The 24358-nt window shown below is 36.5% G+C and overlaps 1 protein-coding gene across 5 annotated transcripts; it reads left to right on the forward strand.

Moving 5' to 3' along the window:
• Positions 1 to 257: 257 nt before the first annotated feature.
• Positions 258 to 16843, forward strand: top1mt (DNA topoisomerase I mitochondrial). Of its 5 annotated transcripts, none has more exons than XM_027149882.2 (24): positions 258 to 500; positions 918 to 1031; positions 1555 to 1630; positions 1711 to 1763; positions 2056 to 2116; positions 2255 to 2280; positions 2396 to 2464; positions 2803 to 2836; positions 2941 to 3029; positions 4126 to 4189; positions 4396 to 4754; positions 6824 to 6939; positions 7026 to 7147; positions 7251 to 7373; positions 7604 to 7791; positions 8045 to 8189; positions 9255 to 9398; positions 9540 to 9722; positions 9969 to 10037; positions 10160 to 10274; positions 11356 to 11483; positions 13128 to 13222; positions 13736 to 13885; positions 16512 to 16843. In XM_027149882.2, exons 2-24 carry the CDS (start codon positions 949 to 951, stop codon positions 16612 to 16614), a joined length of 2595 nt encoding a protein of 864 aa, XP_027005683.1. In that variant the 5' UTR covers positions 258 to 500; positions 918 to 948; the 3' UTR covers positions 16615 to 16843. The 5 variants fall into 5 exon arrangements, with proteins under 5 accessions (XP_027005683.1, XP_027005682.1, XP_047667373.1 ...); XM_027149881.2 differs by lacking the exon at positions 258 to 500 and adding an exon at positions 507 to 620; XM_047811417.1 differs by lacking the exon at positions 258 to 500 and adding an exon at positions 686 to 705.
• The last annotated feature ends 7515 nt before the right edge of the window (positions 16844 to 24358 follow it).

Here is a 24358-nt window from a genome sequence, read left to right on the forward strand (position 1 = left end):
AATTGTTCCTAGGTATGAGTGTGTGTGTGTGTGTGTGTGAGAGAGAGAGAGACAGAGAGTGTGTGTGTGCGCATGGTGCCCTGTAATCTACTGGGTTTTCTTGATGCACTCCAGATTCACAGTGGACCATACCAGGGTAAATTGGTTACTGAAGATGAATGAAAAGTCAAACCATGGAACATTTTAGAAAAGATTGTCCCAGCTGTGAACGATGAGACACGTTTAATCTTGTTGGTCCTCATAAAGAGAAACGTGTAACCTTGTTTAAAAAAGTGTACTAAATGGTTAGTAGGTTTTCCTTGTTACAGAACAACCCGAAGACATTTAGAATAATACCTTTCCTAGTCAGTGAAACATTGCTTGTCTTTATTGGGCGTCACGTTTCCGACTGCTGTGACCGGATGAATAAATTAGCAGTTTTGCGCCGCGTGATAATCTGAGAGTTCGCACGGCTAACGCGCATGCGCAATTGGCGACAAGGAGCACTTGGTGTGAATAAGGTAAACTACCTTCGTCACTTCATTCCCGAAATATGAGTGTTATTTACCCAATTTAGTTACGCTGCTTATCTCTTTAGGGGGAAGTGTGTAATATATGTAGATGGTGATTTCTCAAACTTGGTATGTTGAAGTGTCAGGTTTGGGTTTTTTAACACCCTAGACAAGCTTTTTTAGATGCTCATAAAAAAACGTGGGATTCATCCTGGTCTCTGTTTTCAGATAACTTGTAAATTTTGCTTTAATTTTTAGAATAAGTTCAATTTAAAGTCTAGTGTTTGACAAATATTCACTATGCTTTATTCTCATGAGTGCAGGTTATGAGTTTAGAAACTTTGTCAGTGAATGTTTGCTGTTTTTTCTTTTAGTCCTTGGCGGATCCAGTCAGTATTAATTAGTTTATTTTTCTCTTTTTTTAAGAATTGGGAGATAAGTCACTCAGTGATGAAACATGACAGAGGAAGAGGAAGGTGACCGAGCCAGAGAAGGCCATTCACACAGCAAGAAGAGATCAGCTGAGACAGGCGACCACAGGTACAGATAAAGAGCCTGTAATATTAGTATCTATGTTTAGAAGCAGTTTTTATCCAAAGTTCCTTACAGGTAAGATTGCCATGTCTGATTGACAAAGCAAGCCGGTTGCCATTCAAACCCATTACAATGCTTTTTCAAACGTCAGAACTGACCAACTCAGCACTTTCCAGCAACATTTCACAAAATTTTATAAACATTCTGGTCTGTATTGACATTTTCAAGGTGCCTGCTGATTTTCTGGTGCATTTTTATGCAGGAAATCCCTGTTCTACCACATCACAAAGGTTTTCTGTTGGATTCAGATAAAGACTTCATACCATCTGGCTGATTAGATAATTGTGTTAATGGTTTTGTGTACAGGTGTTCCTAATATATATGTGTATGTATGTGTATATGAGAGAGAAAAGCAATATTTAGACATTATTATTCCATTATTTATCATTATGTGGCAAAATTCTATTTAAAACCCGAAATTGTGACCCCTTTCTCTGCCAAATGTGTTATAAATAATTTTTAATGCCAGGGTTAGGAAGAAAGCAAAATCAGGATCCAAGGAAAAACTTGAAGTAGATGGAAAACACCAAAGATCATCTGCAAAGGTATGCTAGACATGAACGTTCATAATTTCTATTAGCCCACATGTATAACAAGGCTTTTTTTTAATTTTGTATCCACACAGAACTCGCAATCGGGATCTGGACGCAAACCTCTGCAGGAGTCTAAGATCACAAGGTTTGTTTGAGGTCTTTGGCCAGATAAATGAATCCATATTGTTAGTCATACCTCAGTATTCATACTATATCTGGTGTGTGTGTGTGTGTGTGTGTTTTTTTATATATATATATATATATATATATATATATATATATATATATATATATATATATATATATATGTATGTGTATATATATGTATGTATATATATATATGTATGTATATATATATATATATATATATATATATATATATAATATGTATGTATGTATGTATGTTCTATCTATCTATCTATATGTGCTTCATATAGCTCTAAAAAATTTAAGTCTGATGCTGTGACCAGTGGATCTGAAGCTGAGGCCATTAAGTTGGTATGAGCTTTTTTTTTTTTTTTTTTTTTTTTTTTTTTTGAAAGGTTGTCCATGTGATCGCACTGTAACCATTCTTCTGGTCTTTTGCAATATTCTTTGAGCTTTCTTTTATGTAAGCAATATGCTTGTTTCTGATAGGATTCATATGAAGACTTGGAAAAGAGGTAAGTTATTTATTAACTGTTTGTTTAAATGATTTCAAAATAGTATATATAGTGAGTAATATAAATGCTAGACAATTTATAGCATATCATGAATAAGAATTATCTGTTTTCTTAGAGCGGATGGAAACAATAACTTGGAGAAAATAATGCGACCACAAGGAACAGAAAAAGAAGAATGTGAATTGTTAGTGTATTGAAAACCTTTCAAAAATGTTTTATTTTGTTGAAGATGGGTAATATGACAGTACATTCTCCATATTGTGATAGATTGTCATAATACATGTTGTGATATAATGTTTGTCATTTTTTTAATTTAAAAAATATAATTGAAAGCTGTTTATTAGAGGTTTACATTTTATGAATCTTTGCATTTATAAAGTAATGTAACTTCAGCATTTAATTAATCATTAAACTCAATAATCTAATAATCATTAAACTCAAATGCAGCACTACTGTTTTGCTGGCAGCTTGTTAGCAAGACTAAATATTATACTATATATTGATTTGTCTCTGTATTGTTAGAGATTTTTTACCTGTGGAAGCTAAGAACTGCAAGGTATGTGTTTTTGTTTTGTTCTGGGGTTTTTTTTCTCTACACAGTTGTGATTTGGATAGTATTAGACTAATTGATGATAATTGTTTATCTTAATTTATTTCTAGTTGAGCAATAACGGCAATAAAAGCAGCCACAGTCACAAGGATCACCACAAGACTACAGATGACAAAGATCTTAAACCTCGAAGAAGCAGGTGCAATTAAGGACATTGTCATTTCATAGGACCTAATTTATTAATAATAATATTTTAAAATATAACTTGTATTTAATTTACATGAGATATAATGTGAATACACTTATCAATTTACTCAGCAGTCTCTAAAATATGAGAAATACAGCATGAGTGAATATGCAGGGGTGATTATGTAGCTTCTCGATGCATGAACGATCATGTAGATTACATGCATGACTTTGAATCCATTTGACTGAAGACTTTACAGTTGATGTCATTTATTTGCATACAAATACCATAGTTCTCAATTAATTAGAACTGAAGTGTCAAATCTTATCCAGAAAGGGCCAATGTGGGGGCAGGTTTTTATTCTAACCAAGCAGAAGCCACACCTGAATCTTCTGAAAGCCAAGCTCAACTGATTAGACGGTGGAAACGGGTATGGTTCCCGCTTGATTGGTATGAAAACCTGCTCACACACTGGCCCTTTGCAGATTGGACACACCAAATTACAAATTAAGCAAACGTATCTATACCCAAACAAGTTTTGAACACGTGATCTTCACCATATGTGGACCTGTTGTCACAAAATTGGAAAAACACTGTTGTCTAGAATGGCATTGTATGCTGTAGCATTACAGTCTCCCTTCACTTGAGCTAAAGGGCCCTGTTCTAGTATGATAATGCATCTGTGCACAATAGCTCTTTTTTGGCCAGGTTTGTGAAGGTTGATGTGGAATAACTCAAGTATCCTGCACAGAGAACTGATCTCAACCCCACTGATCCCTTATGGGATGAATTTGAGATCCTCTTCACCCCACATCACAACCTGACCTTACAAATGCTCCTTTTGTGACTGAATGAGTGACAGCCATGCTCCTAAATCTAGTGTAAAACCTTCCCAGATGAGAAGTTATTGTAATAGCAAAGGGAGGTTACATCTATAATGGGATATTCAGCAAGCACATATGGGTGTGATTGGTCAGGTATCCACACATTTATGGCTTGACAGGTGTGAAGCAATCCATTCATTCAGTGAGGAAACAATGAATATTACATAGCTACATAATACTAAATGGTGTGAAATAGTGTGCGCCTGATCTTTTCTGTTTTGCAGATCAGAAAAGGATTGGAAAAAAGACAGTAACGGTTCGACTGATGTCAACTGTAATAAAATTCATGTAAGTGATTTCATAAAATAATTTTAAATCTGGCAAAATAAAATTAATACTGTCTTTTTCAGAGTGATGCACATTTTTTCTGTGCTTTAACAAATTGTTTTAGGTGATTAATTTGCTGTAATTAGAAAAAGGTTATTGCATCAGATTATCATATGAATTTCATTATTCATAGTTTGTGATGCTGTTCATATGAAACTGATTAACAGGCAAAAGTGAAGCAGACTGATAACAGCCACACATCTCCGACAGCTTTAAAAGAGGAAGACGTTGAAGTGCAAATCTTTGATCCCATCTCTGGCTGTACACAAGCCTGTGTGCCTGATGAGAATGATCTAGAGGTGAGAAAAGAGAAATCCAAGGCTGAAAAGAAGAGGGACAAAGAGTGCACTGTCAATACTACAAAAGATAAAACACAAGGCCAGAAGAAAAAAAGGAGCTCTCACAGCACAGGACATAATGAACCAAAGAAAAATAAAAAGCCCAAGAGAGAAGAGAATAAGGGCAAGAAAGACCAGAAAGAAAAAGACGCAAAAAAGGCTGAAGATGAAGCTGGTAAATGGAAATGGTAAGGAATGGAATGATAAACACTTAAGGATAGAGTACATATTTATTTCTTATTTGGGTATTTTTCTTATTACCCTTTCAGCATGTAACCCAAACCAGTGGCTCTGAAAGGGGGGGTCTATTAAACTTTTTTTTTTAAAGTAAAATACAGCAGTGTGAATCACAACGCTGTACTTGTTGTTATTGTTCTTGTTGTTGTTTTACATCCAGGCCACACGTGTTCACTTTGAAAGTTCTAATAAATAAAAAAACACTATTGTACACATTAACCTATGTTTATGAAATGAATGGATACTTAGGGGCTTCATGTAATGTAGTTTATGGGTCTCTGACCTCGGGTGACTTGATAAATTAAACTAAGTACGTTACCAAATCTATTATTCGTATGCTTATTGTTTTGTGCGGAACTCAAAACCATCACTCGTTTCCGGCAGGACTATAGCATATGTGACACAGTCATTGATTTGCGTGTGTTTTAGTGCTCTGACTTAGTTTTAGGCTTTACGTTGTTGTCCTGTATTGTATTGTGTTTTGTTTTGTTTTGTTTTTAAACTGGAATGCGAGTGTGTTATGGTGCTTTGACTCTGCTGATTCGCTTTTCGGTGAAGTTTCTTGGGTGTCACTCAATCAGAAAACATGCTCGTGTTGCTGCATGTGTGCGTGTGCCAAGGTGAGTTAACTAGATACGTAAGTCGTTGCCATGGTTACGGTGGCTTTAATTCTCACATGGATGTTGGCTCCACATTTTTCTGTTCTAACATTATCAGAGTAGACAAAAAAATCAAAACAATATAATTTTTTAAAATCTTTTGTTAGGGTTTTTATGAAAGAAAAAGCAGGTCAAATATTTGTCCTTATTTCGGTCCACCTGAAAATTAGTGCATTTAGCTTGTATCTGTTCTCATGACCATTTTGTCAAGCCTTCTCTATTAGGTCTGTAAATATGAAAGGCATATAGGACTGCTGGACAGATTCAGATACCATGAAGTGCCTGGTGCACAATAATTGTGTTGATATTAATGCCAGTGTTGGTTCCAAATTTATCAGCTCTGAAATCAGCAGCGCGTTGGTGACTTTTACGCACCATGAACCTCAGAACCCTACTCTGTGTCTGTGGTCTTCTGTTTTGTATCTGAGTTGTTTCTATTTTTAAATGTTTCCAGATTCCAGCAATAGGACTCGTGTTTAACTGTTGGATATCTAGCAGGGTGAAGTTTCACAAAATGACTTATTGTACAGGTGGCATCCTATCACAGTACTGCACTTGATTTCACTAAGCTCATCTGAAAGAATTGGCCTTAAAGGTTCCTAAATATTTGTAAATGCAGACTGCACTGCTAGGTCCCGATCCGATTGAAATCTGATACTTTTGTCCATAAGTGTAGTTCATAAATGGAATAAATATGTAAAATAAATAAATAAAATGTCACTATCACTGTCGTATGTATTGTTACATATTGCAAAGTTGACGGAGCTTTATTCAAATGTTTTTTCTCTTCTTTTTTCAATTTTGATTATTTATTTTTTTTATTTTCATTGATTACTTGTTTGTTTCTTTTTCATTCACATTTACATCATTTGGCAGACACCTTTATCCAGAGCAACATACAAAAGTGCTTAAGTGTCTATCATTGGATGCATTAACTCTGGTTCACTAGTTTACAGACTTGTTCCATTGTGGTATTTGTACACTGCTCAGTAGGAGCCCCAAGCGGTTGTATACTTTTGAGTACTAAATATTTTTTTGTAAATCTTTCTCTTAACAAAGATATAATGCTTCAGTGTTTCACACAAATATCATGTCAGTGATGCTCTTATAGTGGGATAAAAACTCACAGAATTCATTTATACATTATAGGCAGGGTTTATTTCCAGTGATTGTAAGGTTTGATGTGTCTAATAAACTGGTAACTGTCATTTTTGCACGCTGTTTTTGATGCACTTAGACATCTCACAGACAGGTTTTCCCAAGGTTATCTATTTGCAATAATATTTTGCCATTTTTTTCAGCAACTTCCACAAAAGCTTTGAGTGCTTTTAAAAGTTATTTTAATCATGACTGTTGTGTAGGTGGGAGGAAGGGAAGCATGCTGATGGTCAGAAGTGGAAAAGTCTTGAGCATAAAGGGCCTCTCTTCCCACCAGAATATGAACCTTTACCATGCAATGTGCCATTTTTATATGATGGTGAGTGTTTATTCTACTATAATATATGGAAGACTTTTCATTTGTCCAAAGCTGAATGTAATGGTTTTTGTTTTGCTTTTTTGTAGGAAAGCCTTTGCAGCTTAGCCTGGTTGCTGAAGAAGTAGCAACTTTCTATGCCAAGATGCTGGATCATGAGTACACCGCCAAGGAGACTTTTCAATCTAATTTCTTCACTGACTGGAGGGAGGTAAGCATGCAATTTATCTGCTGTCCTCAGAACCTCACTTTTTCTGGTTTTGCCATCAGAAGCAGCTTCTTCATAAGGCTAGTATGTCCTGCTCTGTCTATAGGTAATGACAGAAGATGAGGGGAAACAAATCAAGAAGCTGTCCAAGTGTGACTTCAGCAAAATACATAAATACTTTTTGGAAAAGGCAGAAGAGAAGAAGAACATGACCAAAGAAGAAAAACAGGTTCTGTTTGGGACGTTTACATTTACATTTACGGGGGCCCAGCAGTGGCAGCTTGGTGGACCTGGGGTTCGAACACATGACCTTCTGATCAGTAACACCTTAACCACGGAGCTACCACAGCCCCCCCTTTACTGTATATTAGTTCTAGTGAATTAGGTAGTTAACTTTGCTATTGCACTTTTATGCATCTGAATATATGGCATTCATATATTATTATTTCTGGCACCTAGGTTTTAAAGGAGGAAGCCAATAAACTAACAGAGGAGTATGGCTACTGTCTGCTGGATGGACATAAGGAGAAAATAGGTAATTTTCGTCTGGAGCCTCCAGGGCTGTTTAGAGGACGAGGAGAACACCCTAAAATGGGCAAGCTGAAGAAACGTGTCCAGCCTGAAGATGTGATTATTAACTGCAGCCAGTAAGTAAAAGCTTAGATGGATAGGGGTTAAGGATAGAGATAAGCAGTTTATAATTTTACATGATACATTACACCACAGTAATATGGCCCCAGTAGGTCTATAGTTATTCTGAATTGTTATTCAGTTTCCAATAAATGTTGGTCCGTGGTGGTGCTTCAAGTCATTTAAAGTTGTGAACCGCTGAAACATGAGCAAATCCTTATGTAGATCCTGGTGGTTTTTTAAATCCTTAATGATCTTTGTCCTGGTCAGAGACGTGAAGGTCCCAGAGCCACCTGCAGGCCATCGGTGGAAGAGAGTTCAGCATGATAATACAGTCACATGGCTAGCATCCTGGGTAGAGAACATCCATGGACACATCAAGTACATCATGCTCAACCCCAGTTCCAAACTGAAGGTAAAGCCTTACACATAGTTACTCCTTTTCCTCTAGTCATTTTTACCCAATCGTTTTCTGTGTGCTTTGTCTACATGTGGATTTACACTTGCCCTGTTTTTATGTAACTTTGAAGCCATTTGCACCAAGATCTCAGTATGTCTGGCTGTAAAAGAAGGATATTTGCGGATCTAAATAGTGATTTGAGGTTTGCATCAAGTGTCTTAAGCTGTCCCTTTAAAATAGGTTGAATTTTTCATAATGCTTCCTGGTAAAGCCCTGTTGTCAATTTCAGTTTCAGTTCATTTTAACCAAAAAAAAGCTGGTGCAGTACAAAGTGAAATGAAACAATGTTCCTCCAGGACCATGCTGCTACATAAAATATAACAAGGAATATGACGGACAGTACCGTACAATCGTGTACATAGAGCAGTATACAGTTCTGTAGTTAAATGAAAGTAAAGATGCTATGAATGTTATAGTATACAACATGGAGAAAATGGCTTCTCACTGTTGGGTTAAAGATATGTTCAAACCAAGTACTACATTAGAACTGTTGGTCCATAAGTAATACTTGGTTAATACTGCATAAAATTAAGAGCAATATCTTATTTCAATATCTATATATCTAATGTATACCTATATATACCTTTGCCTATTTATTTCTCTGACTATGCAATCAAAATTGCACAAAGGAGAGGTTTACAGTTGTATTTGTACTTTGGCTTAACTTTGTGCCTCTGTTACTTTTTACATTGGTGTATAATCCCACTATTCAGTTTGCAATGTAGTTTTAAATGAATTTTAAGAAGTGTGAAAATGGCCTTATGCAGTAAGGCACAATATGCAGTAAGACACAATATGCAGTCCCTGTCAGTTTGTTTACACATTGCGATCAGTCATACAGTATGTACTGTATGTGAAACCTGCATGTTATAAAATGTTTCTATAGTGACATGTTATCAGAGACAGAGTATTGGTTTAGCGTTATGTCATTTTGTTAGTTTGTGGACTGTGCGTCTAAAGAAGAAGCTATAATTATAATCACTTTAATGTGTACTGCATTCTGTTGTCTTCCCTGTGCAGGGTGAGAAGGACTGGCAGAAGTATGAAACTGCCCGTAAGCTGAAACTGAGAGTGGATGCTATCAGGCGTGAGTACCGAATGGCCTGGACTGCTCGGGAGATGAAACAAAGACAACGAGGTGTCGCTTTATACTTCATTGACAAGGTGAGTTACTTCATTGCTGTGCATTATGTTAAACGTGGACCAATCAAATCGATAACATTTATAGTGCAGTGTTAAAAATGATAAACACAACCCCACTGTATATCGTGCAGTATCTTAATAGAATACTGTGTGTGTGTGTAGCTAGCTCTGAGGGCTGGTAATGAGAAAGACGATGATACTGCAGACACTGTAGGTTGCTGCTCTCTGCGTGTAGAGCACATTACCCTCCACCAGCATCAGGATGGTCAGGACTATGTAGTGGAGTTTGATTTCCTGGGCAAGGACTCTATTCGCTACTACAACAAAGTGCCTGTTGAAAAAAAAGTGAGTACCACTGTTCTACTGTAAATGTGTGCGTTTATGCTTTAAATATAACTCCTTTTAATTAGGTCTGAGAGTGTGTGTGCACACCAGCAGAGTTCCACTGCTTATAGAAATAAGTAGATTGTTTTTTTTCCTTGTTAAAGCTTTAAATAAACCATATTTTTTTTAAAATATTTTTATAATGTTCTAAGTTCTGAAGTAAGATTTTTTTTGCCATATTCACCATATTCATATATTTGTCTTCAGGTTTTCAAAAACTTGAAACTTTTTATGGAAAACAAGAATCCAGAAGATGACTTGTTTGACAGAATTTCTGTAAGCCTCATGCTTCACTTTTGGTATAATCCATTTCATATAATTTATGTAGAGATCTGTTCACAATCAAGAACCATATTACATAAAATAAATGCATTAGTTTCATGTCCACCTCATTGCAGACCGTCTACCTCAATAAGAAGCTGAATGAAGCAATGCCTGGACTGACAGCCAAAGTGTTTCGAACGTTCAATGCTTCCACCACTCTGCAGGAACAGCTGGATAAACTCACCACAGGTCCGTGCACACACACACGCACACCTTTCAGTAGGAGCAAATATACTGGCGCAGATTCTTGCTTTTCATATGCTTCAATTCCAGTGAGGTGGACTGGAGAAACTGAGCCAAGGCTGGAACTTGACTGCATAATTAAAAAAATATAGTCCTAGCCTTTAGCAATCAAAAACTAACTTACATCTGTATGTTGGACAATTATGTAAATATTGAGTATTTTGTTGATCTCAATGTGTTGAAGTATTTTGCCAACTTCTGATTGTTCCATCTGCAAAGGCCACTTAATATGTTGATTTAAAAAAAACTCTGCATATGAAACAATACTTTCCAAACCCAGCATAACATATTTATGTAGTTACTTCCCTTTATAAAAAGCTTTTTTGTAAGCATTCAGCTTTGCAGTAAAGTTGTTAAACGCTTTCAGGTTCTGCCTAATCTAGAGAAACAGAGGAGCACAAACTGGAGTGATTATTCAGCTTTAACGTGTTCTCTTTATTTTTGATCACAACTAGTCACTACTTTCAGAAGACTTAGAGATTCAGAAGGTTAAATAAAACAGTAAGAATTGTAGTATATTTTATTTGATGTATCTTATTGCATTCACATGCATCATTCCTAATTTATTTTATTACATATTCTTAATTAAGAATTATTGATTAATTAATAATCAACTTAAGCCTAAAATTATTTCTTTCAATCACAGCTTAGGAGTGAGTAACCAGGACAAAGTTTTGTGTGTCAACTCTGATGGGGAAAAATACCTGATTTTATGAAAATTGGGCAGTGCACAAACATTAGCTTTCTCTTTCTGCCTCAAGTTCTTATTAAATATTATTAATAGTTTTAGCAAGAGGTAATTTTGTTGACATGGTGTCACATTGACCTTTTATTTTCTGCCACTGGCTGTGTGTGTGTCTGTGGGCAGGTGAAGGGTGGGTTATTGGGTAGGAGTGTGTGTACATGTGTGGATGACTTAATGGCAGATACATTGGTGTAGATCTATTCTGATTTTATAGAACATAAAATAAATTTGGTTAATGTATAATGGCTTTTAAACCCTTACGCATGTGTCCTGTGTGGTCAGATAATATGACCGTGGAAGAAAAGCTACTGGCTTATAACCGAGCAAACAGGGCTGTGGCTATACTTTGTAACCACCAGAGGGCAGCACCCAAAACATTTGAGAAGTCCATGCTGGCTCTTCAGGAGAAGGTGAGACTGAGATTTCCTGTTCATTTTTTTTACTCCTATAAAATTTATCTTGAAAAGACTAGTTATGTGTATGTTTCTGAAATAAAAAAGCGTCAAGATTTAAGATGTCATGCCAAGTGTTTTTCCTGTAATGTGGTTTTCTAATCATTAACTTCCTCATTAATTTGAGGTCCTTGTAGCATTTGAGTCTGAATCAAGCACATACACTAGTCCTATACTTAGCATTGAGGACCTGCAGCATCTTAGTCACAGCATTTAACAGATTTGGTACTGTTCATAACCCTGAATTTCTCTTCATTTGTTGTATGTGTGTACAGGCTGAAATGAGGAGCTGATTATGAACTACATTTATAGTGTTTGGCAAGCGAGGCAATGTCAGTGTGGCAAAATCAGGCAATGATTTTGTGACTGCTACAGTATAAGTCATCAACTTGTCCTTTAAAGATCAGGTTTCTTTTACTTTGTCCAGTTCAGACCGGCCTGTTTTTTACTGATTTGAGACAGAACTGCAGCTCATTGTAAGCAGTGTGGAAGATGTACTGGACTGTCTTAATGTTCTTACTGATTGTTGTTTAGTTAACTAGCTTATATTGGCACAAAGAAAGCGACTGACATTGAAACTGACACAGAAGCCAGGTTTATTAAAATCTAGAAGTTGATGAAATTCAGGTCTTTTCTTTTATTTATTTATTTCTGCTAATTGCTTTTGGCAACAAAAAAGGAAATTCAACACTAAGCATGTTTGTGCAAAAATATCCTTAGGAATCTTGGCGTCGAAAAAATCTTACTTTGAGCAAATGCTTAATTTATCTCCGTGTTACATGTGTTGGGACAATTATTGCAGCAACGAGCCAGAAGAGATTATTCTTTTCTTTTTTTTTTGTATGACCTTGGTGTGCTTACCTGAATGGTTTATAAAAAGAAGAAAAACAGATGACAAATCATTCACATGGAACCATTAGTGCTGCAAGACTTGTGGCAAATGTTTTAAATGAAACTATTTATAATTATATGGCATTTTTGATCAGGAGTATATTTTCAAATACTAAAAGGACAAAATCGGCATTTGCAGATTTCTCACACGATGTGTCATCACGTCGTATTTTGACAGCTGGTATCTGACTACAAGCTGATGTGAATTGTCTGGTGTCTGTTTCACTACAGCAGATAGTTATCCAGCAACTGGATCAAAGTCTGACATTCACTGTGTGTGAAAACGACACTTCACATCAATGTTTTAGACGCCTTAAGTAGCCTTTTGTTAAATTGGCTCTTTACCAAATATGATCTTTGCAGGCACATAGACTAAATTAGATTAATTATTTAAAGAACATGTTTTCACTCTGCTATGGTTGAATACAAGTATGGTTTCTCAGGCATCAAAAATGTATTTTGGTCATATCCTGTTTGCATTTTTGAGTGCTTGCCAGAATTCATCCACAGTGACATCCGACAGGTTTTCCCACACATATGGTACGCTGATTGATGATAGCAGTCGGACAGACATCAGAGCTGATTTTATGTAAATAGACACTAGGCCATAGGCAGCATATCAGTAGTAGGCTGTCAATGCATTCTTTGTGTTCTGCTCCTTCTCTATCCATGTGAAGATGCTTAGGTGGATGTGTTTTTGTGTTTCTACAGATCAAAAAGAAAAAGGAGGAAGTGGAGAAAGCTAAAATGGAGCTGAAGCAAGCAAAGAAAGATCACAGGGAGCAACCGTCGGAGAAGTCAAAGAAGTAAGAAATCAACACTGAAACTAGCACCATTGTGTATTTACTGGCTCTTGTGTGTGTTTTGGAGTCGATTCAAGGTTTGCCTGTTGAATGTTGTGTTTGACACAAAGCCTTTGGACGTATTTTTGGTTAAGAGAAACCATTCCGACTTGCAGTGGCTGTGATTGTTTAAAGAATGAAGTGATATTTGTGCAAAGAATAGCAGGTTTTAATTGTGACTTTCATTTGTAAATTTGTATCATTTCACAAACTGCAGTATGACCTTGTGGAGTTATCTGTCGTTTTGCTAGCATGTATAACTATAATGGTAATAATACAGCAGAAAGAAACAAAATAAACATCAATGCGTATAAATAAATCTTAAACTCGGTAAAAGCTGGAAACACTAAGTAAAAGGCACTAACGCTCTGCAGCATGAACACACAGCAGTACATCAACGCTCATCTGCATATTGTACCTGAAGCATGTTATTTCTCTGAAAACAAGCCTCCCTCTCATTCCACTGCTCTCTGTTAGGCTGGTGGAGAAAAAGGAAAAAGCTTTGAAGAGACTTTCAGAACAGTTAAAGAAGCTCAAGCTGCAGGAGACGGACCGAGAGGAGAACAAGGTCATCGCTCTGGGCACTTCCAAGCTCAACTACCTCGACCCCCGCATCACTGTGGCCTGGTAACATGTTCCACATTTCACACTTCCACACTACAGCATGCAATTTTCTGCTGCTGGGTGGCTTAATGAAAGCTGCAGTAAAGTGAATTTTGCCTTTTTAAAATATTAGATAAAATATGAAAATATTGCCTTTAGTGTTTGTAAACAAAAATGGATTAATACGCAGCCTGTTTTCAAAAAGTCTCAAGTAGCCGAGCAATTTGATTCTGCTATATACTGTATAGTCGATTTGAATATTTTCTTTATGAATGAGTGACATTAAGTAAAATGTTATCTGCCTATTCAGCTAAACTAACACTTTTCTTTCATATGGTGTAACTCTAAAAGATTCTTATGTGTTGGTGTCCTGACAGTGGCTAAATGATTCAGACAACGCCCAGACAGATTTACATACTTCATAGTAGAGCCAAGGCTTTACACTAGAGACAAACTGAAGGCATACAAGTCTCTTGTGAGCATGTTATATCTTATGATTAGAACATCAATGATGCCATGGTACTGATGGCAGAGATGCTCTGAACTCATTTGAAAGCTGAACATAGCCGTTATAGGCAACTTCTCAGTAAGAACATGGTCTATTTATTAAGTGAAAGCTAGCTATTTTCTTAATGTCTAATTCATATTGTTTTTGTAGCTCACCTAGATGTTCGCTACCTAGCAAGCTAAGTGTTAAATCACTAGTAGCAAACAGACTTTACTTGTATGATAATTAGCTACTTGGCAAAGGATGTGAATGCAAAGTTGGAGTGCCACGATTCAGTTTTAACCCCCCCTCAACTTCCTGTAACTACATCTGTCCTCTGTTGGCTGGAAAAGGTGTCTGATTCAATAGTGTGTGCTAAAAATGAAGGTGTTTATGAATGTTTTTCCGAACCTGACGCCCAACAGCAAAATGTGACATTTTAGAAAACAATTTTTGGCTCGCAGTTGAAATTCACTGTAGTCTTTTGATAAGATTTTGCAACCAGGAGGTGCAGCTGACATCAGACTGATGTATATTACTGAGGACTATAAAATCATCATTCATTTATGTGCATACATTATGGAAGAGGTTTTATTTATGTGACTATCACTTTAACTCCTACCTAAGCATCATTGCAGACCAGCTTACACTTCCCTGATGGCAGTGGCCTCTTTCAGCAGAATAAGACACCCTGACACTGCACACATTTGAGGCTCATTTATCTTTTAATAAAGTTGTATTCATGTTTGCTTAAGCCAAACTGGACAAAAATTTTCTGCAAGGTTTACAAAAGTTGCACAAAGCCTGATTTTCTGTGAATATGTTGATCACTCATATAGTACACAGCGCATACCCAACACATCTCATTAGCATTTAATGACACCCACAAAACTAAAAGTTCAAGGGCACAGACAGCTGATCGTGGTAAAGACTGAAATGGCAGCCTATGGTGATTTTCATTCAGAATGACTGATGAGGGAAAAGCTGAAGTGGAAGGTATTTTGTCTCACTTCTATGCCAATAAAACTATTGACTAATATATAATACCAATAATAATAAGTGTGTGCTAAATCATCTGTCAGCAAAGCCGTTTGTTTTACAGCGTCTGGATTTGCCCAGACAGTCTGTTGGTGTAAGACCCACTAGTTTTATTATTTTAGAAGCTGCTGCTGCCTTCCTGGGATTTTCATACTCAAGTCTGTCTTAAAAAATCCAGTGAGCAGCAGTTCTGCAGGCTGAAATGCCTTGTTAATGAGACCGGTTAGAGGAGAATGGGTTCTGGGGACTAGTTCGAGCTCGATGAAAGGCTATGATACTAAATAACCACTTTTTTTAACCAGTCGCCTACATGGTGAGCAGAAAAGCATCTCTGATAACAATACACCGAGCCTTGAGGCAGATGGGTTACTTCAGGTTCCATTTCTGTCAGCCAAGCACAGGAATCTGAGTGGGCACTGGATCACCACAATTGGACTTTTGAAGAAAGGAAAAACATTAACAGGTCTTTTTCCAGTGTTCAAATAATATAGATTTTATATTTCATGGAGCAGAAGGTGACTTGGTGATAAAATTGGCAAATTATGTGATGTGACCAACCACAAGCAAGTTATGTTACTGGCAAATCATGAAGGTGATAGTGAAATTGTTCATTTATTATTTAAAAATCATTAATTAATGATTTGATGAGGGATTGTGCACATGACTCGCTTGGCTTTCCAGCGAAGCCCTGAAGGTCTACTCTGATTTTTGGGACAGCACTCTGGTGACTATGACACATCTGGTGCAAATTATAAGGGAACAATAAAGACAGTATTTCCCCTTCGAGTTCATGTCTTTTTTAGCTGCTTTTTTATTCGCATTGACTTCAATTTGTTATTGTATGCAACCACTGTGAACAATGAAAGCTGTAGCTTTGCAGGACTTTGCCTCACAGGTTTACTCAACAATGCTTGTTTGTTTTTAAGTATATTATGTGGTAAAATGTAGTAAAATACATAAAGCTGGAATAAGAACTGAGATCCAGACCTCATCTGTTCTAGTCATAGATGTTGATTAGTGTAATGTAATTACTCTCTGTTTTGTTATAGCTTGATGTTGATTAGTCTCTAAGAATTGCATGTGTGGATATTTCATCTGTACTGATTAGAGAAATGTTTGTCGCAGGTGTAAGAAGAACGACGTTCCTGTGGAGAAGATCTACAACAAGACTCACAGGGCGAAGTTTGCCTGGGCGATTGACATGGCTGATGAAAACTTCCAGTTCTAACACTTTTTTTTTGTGTTTTTTTTTTTTTCTTTGTTCATTTGTTTTTCATTCTCATTTCCAGTCTTTTTCATATTCTTTTCCTTTTTTTGACCATGTTGAATAGCTACTATTCATTTTTCTGTGATGCGTCGTCTTTTTTTTTTGACAGCCTTGGTTAAAAAGACTCTTGTGAGATGTCTCCTTGTGGATTTATTTGTGTAGTAAAATGTGAATACAAAGCTGAAGGTCATACTTTGGTTTCTTTGCTTCTGAATGAAAAGGTATGTGGCTCATGGATCCTCTATTTTCAGCAGCGCAGAGAGGCTATTTGTGAGGAGGGAAAAAACAAACCTTGCCCTACAGTAACACTGACAACATTTGTGCTTAAAAGCTGTCCAAACATTGGAATATAACACCAAGCCTTTTAAATGGTTTGCAAATACAAGTTCAGTGTATTTCCTCTGCTTAGACTAAAAGCAATAATAGCATTTTAGATGTGAGTGGTAAGGGGATGTAAGCTGAAATTGTTCCTTTTATTATGCAAACTGTAACACATATGGTGACTAAAGATTGAGTGTCAGGTTCACATGTATAATCTGTGTGATGTCCGTAATCATTGCAGTGTAAGTCTCAGACAAATCCTGCCTGAGTGTTTTACTGCTTTTAAACATAATGAGTGGAAGCTCTTTGAATACATGGGTCTTAGATGGGATTATTTCTGTCATATGTCCCATGATTTATTCAACATATCCAATATTGGACATGGGGAGAATAAATGTTCAACAAATGTCAATCTGAATATGTTGAACATCATCTGCAAAAACATGATACAGTGGCTGCATAGGGATTGAGGTGAATGTGTAGAACATGTTATAAATAATAAATATCATTGGTTCCTGACTCTCACGCACTGTATATGACCAGTAATTATTGAAAGCACTGAATGAAAATATTTAATTTAAAAGGGAAAACGAATAATAAAAAAAATCAATCAGGGATTTTTTTAGGTGTCTAAACTAAATAAAGCAGTGTTAACAGTTAATGATTGTGATTATACTTATTTTTCTGCCCTTATTGCAAATAATTAGAAAACTCAGGTTAAGAAAGTAAAAATAAATAATACACACAAAAGAGTATGGGCTATGCAACAAGAAGGTGCTAAGATGCAGCTGAAAGCAAAGTGCTTTTACCTGCAAGCCCAAAAAGGCGTTTTGTGAAGTGTTTTATTCTGCTTATTCCACCATCATTTACATGGCTTGTGTGCTTTTTTTTTTTTTAACTTATTAAAAGCCATGTTCTATTAATCGATTTATAATTTACATCAAATTTATTGTAACATCTGTGAAAGAATTTACTTCCTGTTATCACTTGTTATAGCAGCTATATATAGTTTTAGCTTCTCCATCGTTGCTTTTTCAGACGCACAGCACAGCTTGTCATGTTGCCAAGAAACTGCAAAAATTTCCTGTGACTGAAAATGTAGTTGCAGCTTCACCTCTGAATGTTACACAGTGCTAACCCTGGGGACTCGATTCAAAATGCAAAATGTCAAAATCTACTCGCAAAAACTTTTGTTACAACAACTTTTTTCTTCATCTACGAGCATGAGTCTGAGCTAAATTACTGTCCTGAATCGTGCTGTTATATTCAAGATTCAAGAGTTTCTCAAGTGTACAGTAAACTGTATGTCACACCATACAGTGAAATTCTTACTCTGTGAATCCTCCAGCAGCCTAAGACTTAATCAAGGACATAAAAAAAATGAATAGACATACAAGGTTGGAAATTTCAAATTTACAATTACAAAATTACTAATAGAGCAAAATGCATTAGACAAAACATATTAATAGATAGATGTTTATAGATTATGACCAAGCAGAATGGAGAATGCAACAGTTCTTTGTTGTAATTAAAGTGAACTATTCTCTTAGTCACTAAGATAAAACTAGGCCTCATCCACGTATGTAGAAAGTTGGCTCTAAAAGACAGCAGAACAGTTCATATATAAGAAGTGGTGCAGCAGAGCCGACAGGTTCTTTTAAATTCAAGCTCAAAAAAGTCTTTGAAAAGACATCCAAAGCCTAAGATTAGGAGAGCATCTTTGATGATAGAGTGAACCAGTAATAGTCTATGCTGCTTCTTCCTGCACAGAAATGTGTGTGAAATACTCGAGCTGGAATGTAAACCCCGTGAAGGACAGCTTCTTTAAGCAATTAGTGGTTTGTTTCTCTTCAACCATGGCTGCCATCAATCTCTATTGTTCTTTATTCTTTATTGCTGTTTTTATTGCTATAGTCATTGGCTAAGGATTTTTTTTCCTGAAAGGTCTTTGTAGCAGGAGAAATCATTAGCTAACATTTATAACAGTAAAAATACACCAATGATTTTATTGCAAAATGGCATGACATGGCTTTTTATTGTTCTTAAAACAAGTTCAGCACATTAGACACACTTTGGCGAAATGAAAGCTATGTTGTATTTTACTGAACCGCATTTAACATGATAATGTGGAGTCAGTCTTTGACGACGATATTCTAGACTAGAGTTGAATTATCAAAGTATTTGCCTCTTCTCCACATTGCAGTACATGCAGTGATATGGAATGAAAATGTACTTGTTTTAGTTTTGACAATTGGACTAATGTCATATCTTTCATTGATGATTGTACCTGTCTGTCTTGAGTGTGATGTTTTTGTACATTTTTTGTTTGGATTTAAAAAGGCTGAAAATGTTCTTGGTAGTGAATGTTTCCATGTAGATTACAAAAATTGGTTTGTTTGCTGCAGGAATAAGTCTGATAAAAGGTAGGGTAATAGTTTGCAGCTACAGTACCGAATGTTTTCCTTCCTGTACTTACGCATAGATCTTAAAAGCATACTTACATCTGAATAGTTGACCTATTCCTGCAGCTTTCTTTTTTCATTTTTTTTTCCCTATTTCTGCTAAAAGGACTGAGTTAGTAACAGCTCTATGGTGAAGAGCACACAGGCCAGTTAGTGGCCAAAGGTACAAAGAGGAAATTGGAAATAAAATGGTACCATTCATTCATAATAAACATGACTGTATGTGTCCTTGTACAGAATCAGTGTCCTACAGAGGTTACATTTTATTGCAGCTAACAAAGGTAAATATTTTTTGTATTATTTGTTGAGTTCTTTCAGAGGAAAAATATTTTAATCTGTCCCTTTTGTGTGCATATGTATGTGTGCTTATTAGAAGGACTTCTTTTGTTGGTAAACTGCAGAACAGTATAGCAGTGCTGTGTCTGCAAATGCCTTGAATCTTCATAAATATTCCTTCAGCACCAGTGAAGCGAAGCCCCATCTGGTCGCTCTCCGTTTAGTGCCCTACCCAGCACCACATCAAAGTCCTGTGCAGCCCCTCCTGAAGAATAAGAGGAAATCTGGAACAAAGTCCACTTCCTTTCACAACCCAGACGCTCACAGGGTGAGTGCTACTTTGTTTTCCAGCTACACAGAATGACTGGAGGACTGTGGGCTTTGCCTATGAAACCCCTCCATTTAATGTGGTTCCTGCACTTTGAATTTGCTTTGAGTCAAAAGCATTGTGACACTGAAAAATAAAAGTGTGTTAGTGACTTCCAGCAGGCCAACTGTAAAATAAATTAAATCAAAAAGAACCAATTGAAACTGTGTGCATGATTTGATCTTATCGATCCATGAGTTCACATAAATTTAATTTTCTGACACCTGCAACCACTCGCTCATTCCTGTTTGATGTTATAGATGAGCTCTGGCAGCAGAGTAACTCTCATTAATATACAGCACTTGTTTTCACTCTCTGTGGGATATCATACAGTGGTATTGGACGCCCACAGTATATTAGAAATGTTTTGAGGGTCTGGAAGATGTTCGGTGGGTAAGAAAATGCATAATTAATTGAAACTTGAAGCTTAATTTCACTCTATTCATAGAATATGCAGAATTAAAATGACAGATTGGATAGATAGATAGATAGATAGATAGATAGATAGATAGATAGATAGATAGATAGATAGACAGACAGACAGACAGACAGACAGATAGACAGACAAATAGACAGACAAATAGATAGATAGATAGATAGATAGATAGATAGATAGATAGATAGATAGATAGATAGATAGATAGATAGATAGATAGACAGACACACCTTGTCATACTTATATGAAATGAAGCAGGATGACCTTTCATGGAATGTCAAATCTGCATCTCATATTGCTGTATCAGATCTCTGTGGGTTTAATTCTCCTGCAGCTTAGTAAAGCCCTTCATCCTTACTGTTTTATTTCAGGAGCTTGCAAAGTCACTCTGATCCTAATCAGTAGTCTTAGCTGCTCCGCCAGCTTTTTTAACAAGGATTTTTTGCCTCTGTTTGCCCTGGGGATTAGCAACTGGGGTTCGGCAGCTTCAACAGGCTTACACATGAGATCCAAATCTGATACATTTTTGTATTTCAGTGTCCTCTGGTATGTGTCATCGTGTAAATTGGCAGTCTGTCCTTGGAGAAGTGTGTACCCCATGCAGGATTTCTGCCATTTCACTTTGATCAAAGCATCTTGTTGCCTTCTGGGATTGTTTTTAGGACTTCCTTGTAGTGGCTTGCTGTAAGGAGGCAACCAATAATCATAAGCCCAGAACTGTTAATGGACTAGCTATATTTACATCCTGCTTTAGAGGCAAGCCTGTATCTAATTGCCATTGTTTGGCTCTGATATTTGAAGTCAGGAAATGCAGGAAGGAAAATAACATAATTTAGCCAAAGCCATGTGCTGTATCAGGAACATAGGATATATTTCAAACAAGCACTTAATTTTCAGATTCTGTTCCATGTTGGGAATTGCAGTATCATCCACAACAACTCATAATATTCAGTGGAACATCCTACTGTTGTGGAAATTTGTTCTGGCTCCTTCTTCTGTGCAAGAATGTCTGTTTGAAGACAACAGCTGGAGTGACGTCTCACCCACCTCGGCGTCTGCTCACGTCTTCCACTCGTACACTGTCGTTGTCAGCGTAACATGTGCTTGGCAAACACTTGCAGATGTTTCAACAACTGAGATTTGACAGACGTGTTCATCAAATTCTCTGTTATTCACTTTGACAGTTTGGCAGGAAAGGGAAACAGCAAAAAAGTGAAAGAATTTGATCTGCATGGTAATCGGCTGAATGTGGCAAGGTTTGTAAAAATAAAAATTAAAAATAAAAAAAAAGCCCTTCGGATTTAGGTTTCTACTTTTAATAGCGTTTTGAACAGAGATATCTGATTAGTGGTGGGAAAGGCGTCTGTATAGTAAAAAATAGAACAGGAAAATTAAAGCATGCACGGTTTTAATGAAGTTCCACAATTTAGGTTTTGCCCTTGATTTTTTTTTAGTCCATTTTCCATAATATTGTGCGCTTTCTACTTGTTGGAGCATAAGCTAATTATCCATTCTGCCCTAATAGCAGATGCGGTCTGTAGCTCTGGCTCATACATTTATTCATAGCTTCTCAAAAGATTCTCAAGTTCTCTGCATTTTCAGAAAATGTGTTTTCAGGAAGTTATTGTATTTTTTTTTTATTTTTCCTTAATCAAGGTCCGTAGAACTGAGTTCAGCTTGCCTGTTATTCCTTTTATCCTTTTGGTATGCTGTGACATGGGGGGTCAGCTAAGTCATCTCAGTAGGACTATATGACCTTTAACCCTGACTAACAATCTCAACTAGTGACAAAGGACCACATGATTTCACCCTTAATCTGCAAGAATGACCCCACTGAGGGCAAAAGAGAATTGCTGGTCTTTTCATCTCACTTCTGCTCACTCTCTGCCACTTGCACTTTCCCGTAAATATAGTTTGGAGCAGCTATGAAGTCAGAATGAGTTTTTCCCTTACACTGTTAGGACTCTGCAGTCATGCTGAAAATTTGAAAATTGCACTAATAAAAATAATGTTGTGTAAATATTAGTGCTTCAAATTGCAGACGCATTTAGTGATGTTGACAAGAAATATGAAGGTGGGAGGAAGAAATAAATCTAAAAATTAGTGTTTGCAAGGTTCAAAAACCTTTGTATGTTTATAGTCTGTTTATTTACATTCTCAAATAATTATTTACAAACATTTATGTTGCTATAGATTTGCGGTATCGCTTGCATATTTTTCTTAACCGTCGTAAATGCTCTCTGTAAGCATATTTCAGTCTTGTTTGATATGCTTTGGATTCCAGATGGGTTGGCGAGTGAGTGCAAGTCTTTGCAAGCAGGCTGGCAGACACCCAGGCCAGCGCAGAGGAAAGGCCGTCTGTGCACTGCAAACAAACACCCAGGTGAGAGCTGCCATCACTGAAGGAGCCTTTATGAGAAGCCAGCATCAGAACGCTTCTTCTTGGGAGAGGTGTTGGAGAGCTGTCAGAGCTGTGAAGATGATGGAGTACCTGGCGCATAAGATAGTGGTCACATGCAGGCACAAAGTGCAAGTAGTTAGTCCAATAAAGAAGCCATTTTATGTCTGTTAGAATGAAATGCGCTGTTTTCTTTGCAATGTTGCTTAGTGAGGGGGAAAAAACAAAGCAGACCTAAAATTTGGTGGGTGCACATTTTCTTTATTCAGCAGAAGCCCAGTTCAATATGTTAGGAGCTTATATTTGTCCCATGTGATGAGAAGTGGTAGATGTGTTTGGCACCAGGCTAAGTGTGAGTCAGACTTGGACATAAATTCCAGTTTATTTTGAAAAGTGTAGATGGTGTTTAAGGTGTGAGGTCTCTGTTGATGAATTTCTCTTCGCACCTGAGCTGATTTAACAAATTTTTTTCCCTCCTAAATCTCAGCATATAAAATACTTTTAGTGTTTGGGTGACTATGAAAAGAACTTAAATAATTAAAAATTAAATATGAACCTGACAGATCATAACTGAACACTTTCATACGGATAATATGATATTAATGAAAGAGCAAGACGCACTTATTATTCATATTCTTATATATATAATTATTCAGGTAACATTATCTATTTATACTGTTGAATGCAAGGAGAAGACAGATTTCTAATATCTTGTCTGTGCTTTATATTTGATAATAACCAGACAGATCACACACACACAATAAATATCCTGGGGCTAATTGAATTTCAACCAGACTATTGCCCTCTTTCACACAGCTATGTTGTGTCACAATTAAACTGGTGATGACAATAGCAACTCATCATCTAGTAACAGCTCCCTAACCTAAAATCCTGAACCCCAGATTTTAATGTGCATGATGATTAATGTAATATCATGCTCTCATGGAACATTGCAGTGCCATTTTCTTCACAGAGCTGCTTATGATAGAATGGATAGAAAATATGGGCCAAAAATATTGAAGTAAACAGGTACTTAGTTAATCCTGTGTGATTAGATATCCTCTTCCATATGCTCTACTAATTGTGTGGTGTATGTGCACTTAGGAGCAGGAGGCTGGGCACAGTGTTGCCAGTTTGGAATGTTTTCCACTTATGTTCATTGCACATTTTTATCATGAAGGTCTGTGGTATTCATTTTTTCCTCCCAAAAACTAGTGAACTTCTGTAAGTGTTAATAATATATGTCATCTTGGTTATAATTGTTAAAAGGTCAGCTGATTAAAATTGTGAAAATGCTGTATCATTTAATTTATTGTGCAAATAAACAGGTTAGCAAAGATAACAAAAATACAGTTTATTTACATTTTATTCTTTACATTTGTGTGATTTGTTGCATAATATTTATAAAATATTATTTAAATAAATTGGTCCAGTATGGATAGTTT

This window comes from Tachysurus fulvidraco, chromosome 3 (genome assembly GCF_022655615.1).
Source record: "Tachysurus fulvidraco isolate hzauxx_2018 chromosome 3, HZAU_PFXX_2.0, whole genome shotgun sequence".
Taxonomy (NCBI): domain Eukaryota; kingdom Metazoa; phylum Chordata; class Actinopteri; order Siluriformes; family Bagridae; genus Tachysurus; species Tachysurus fulvidraco.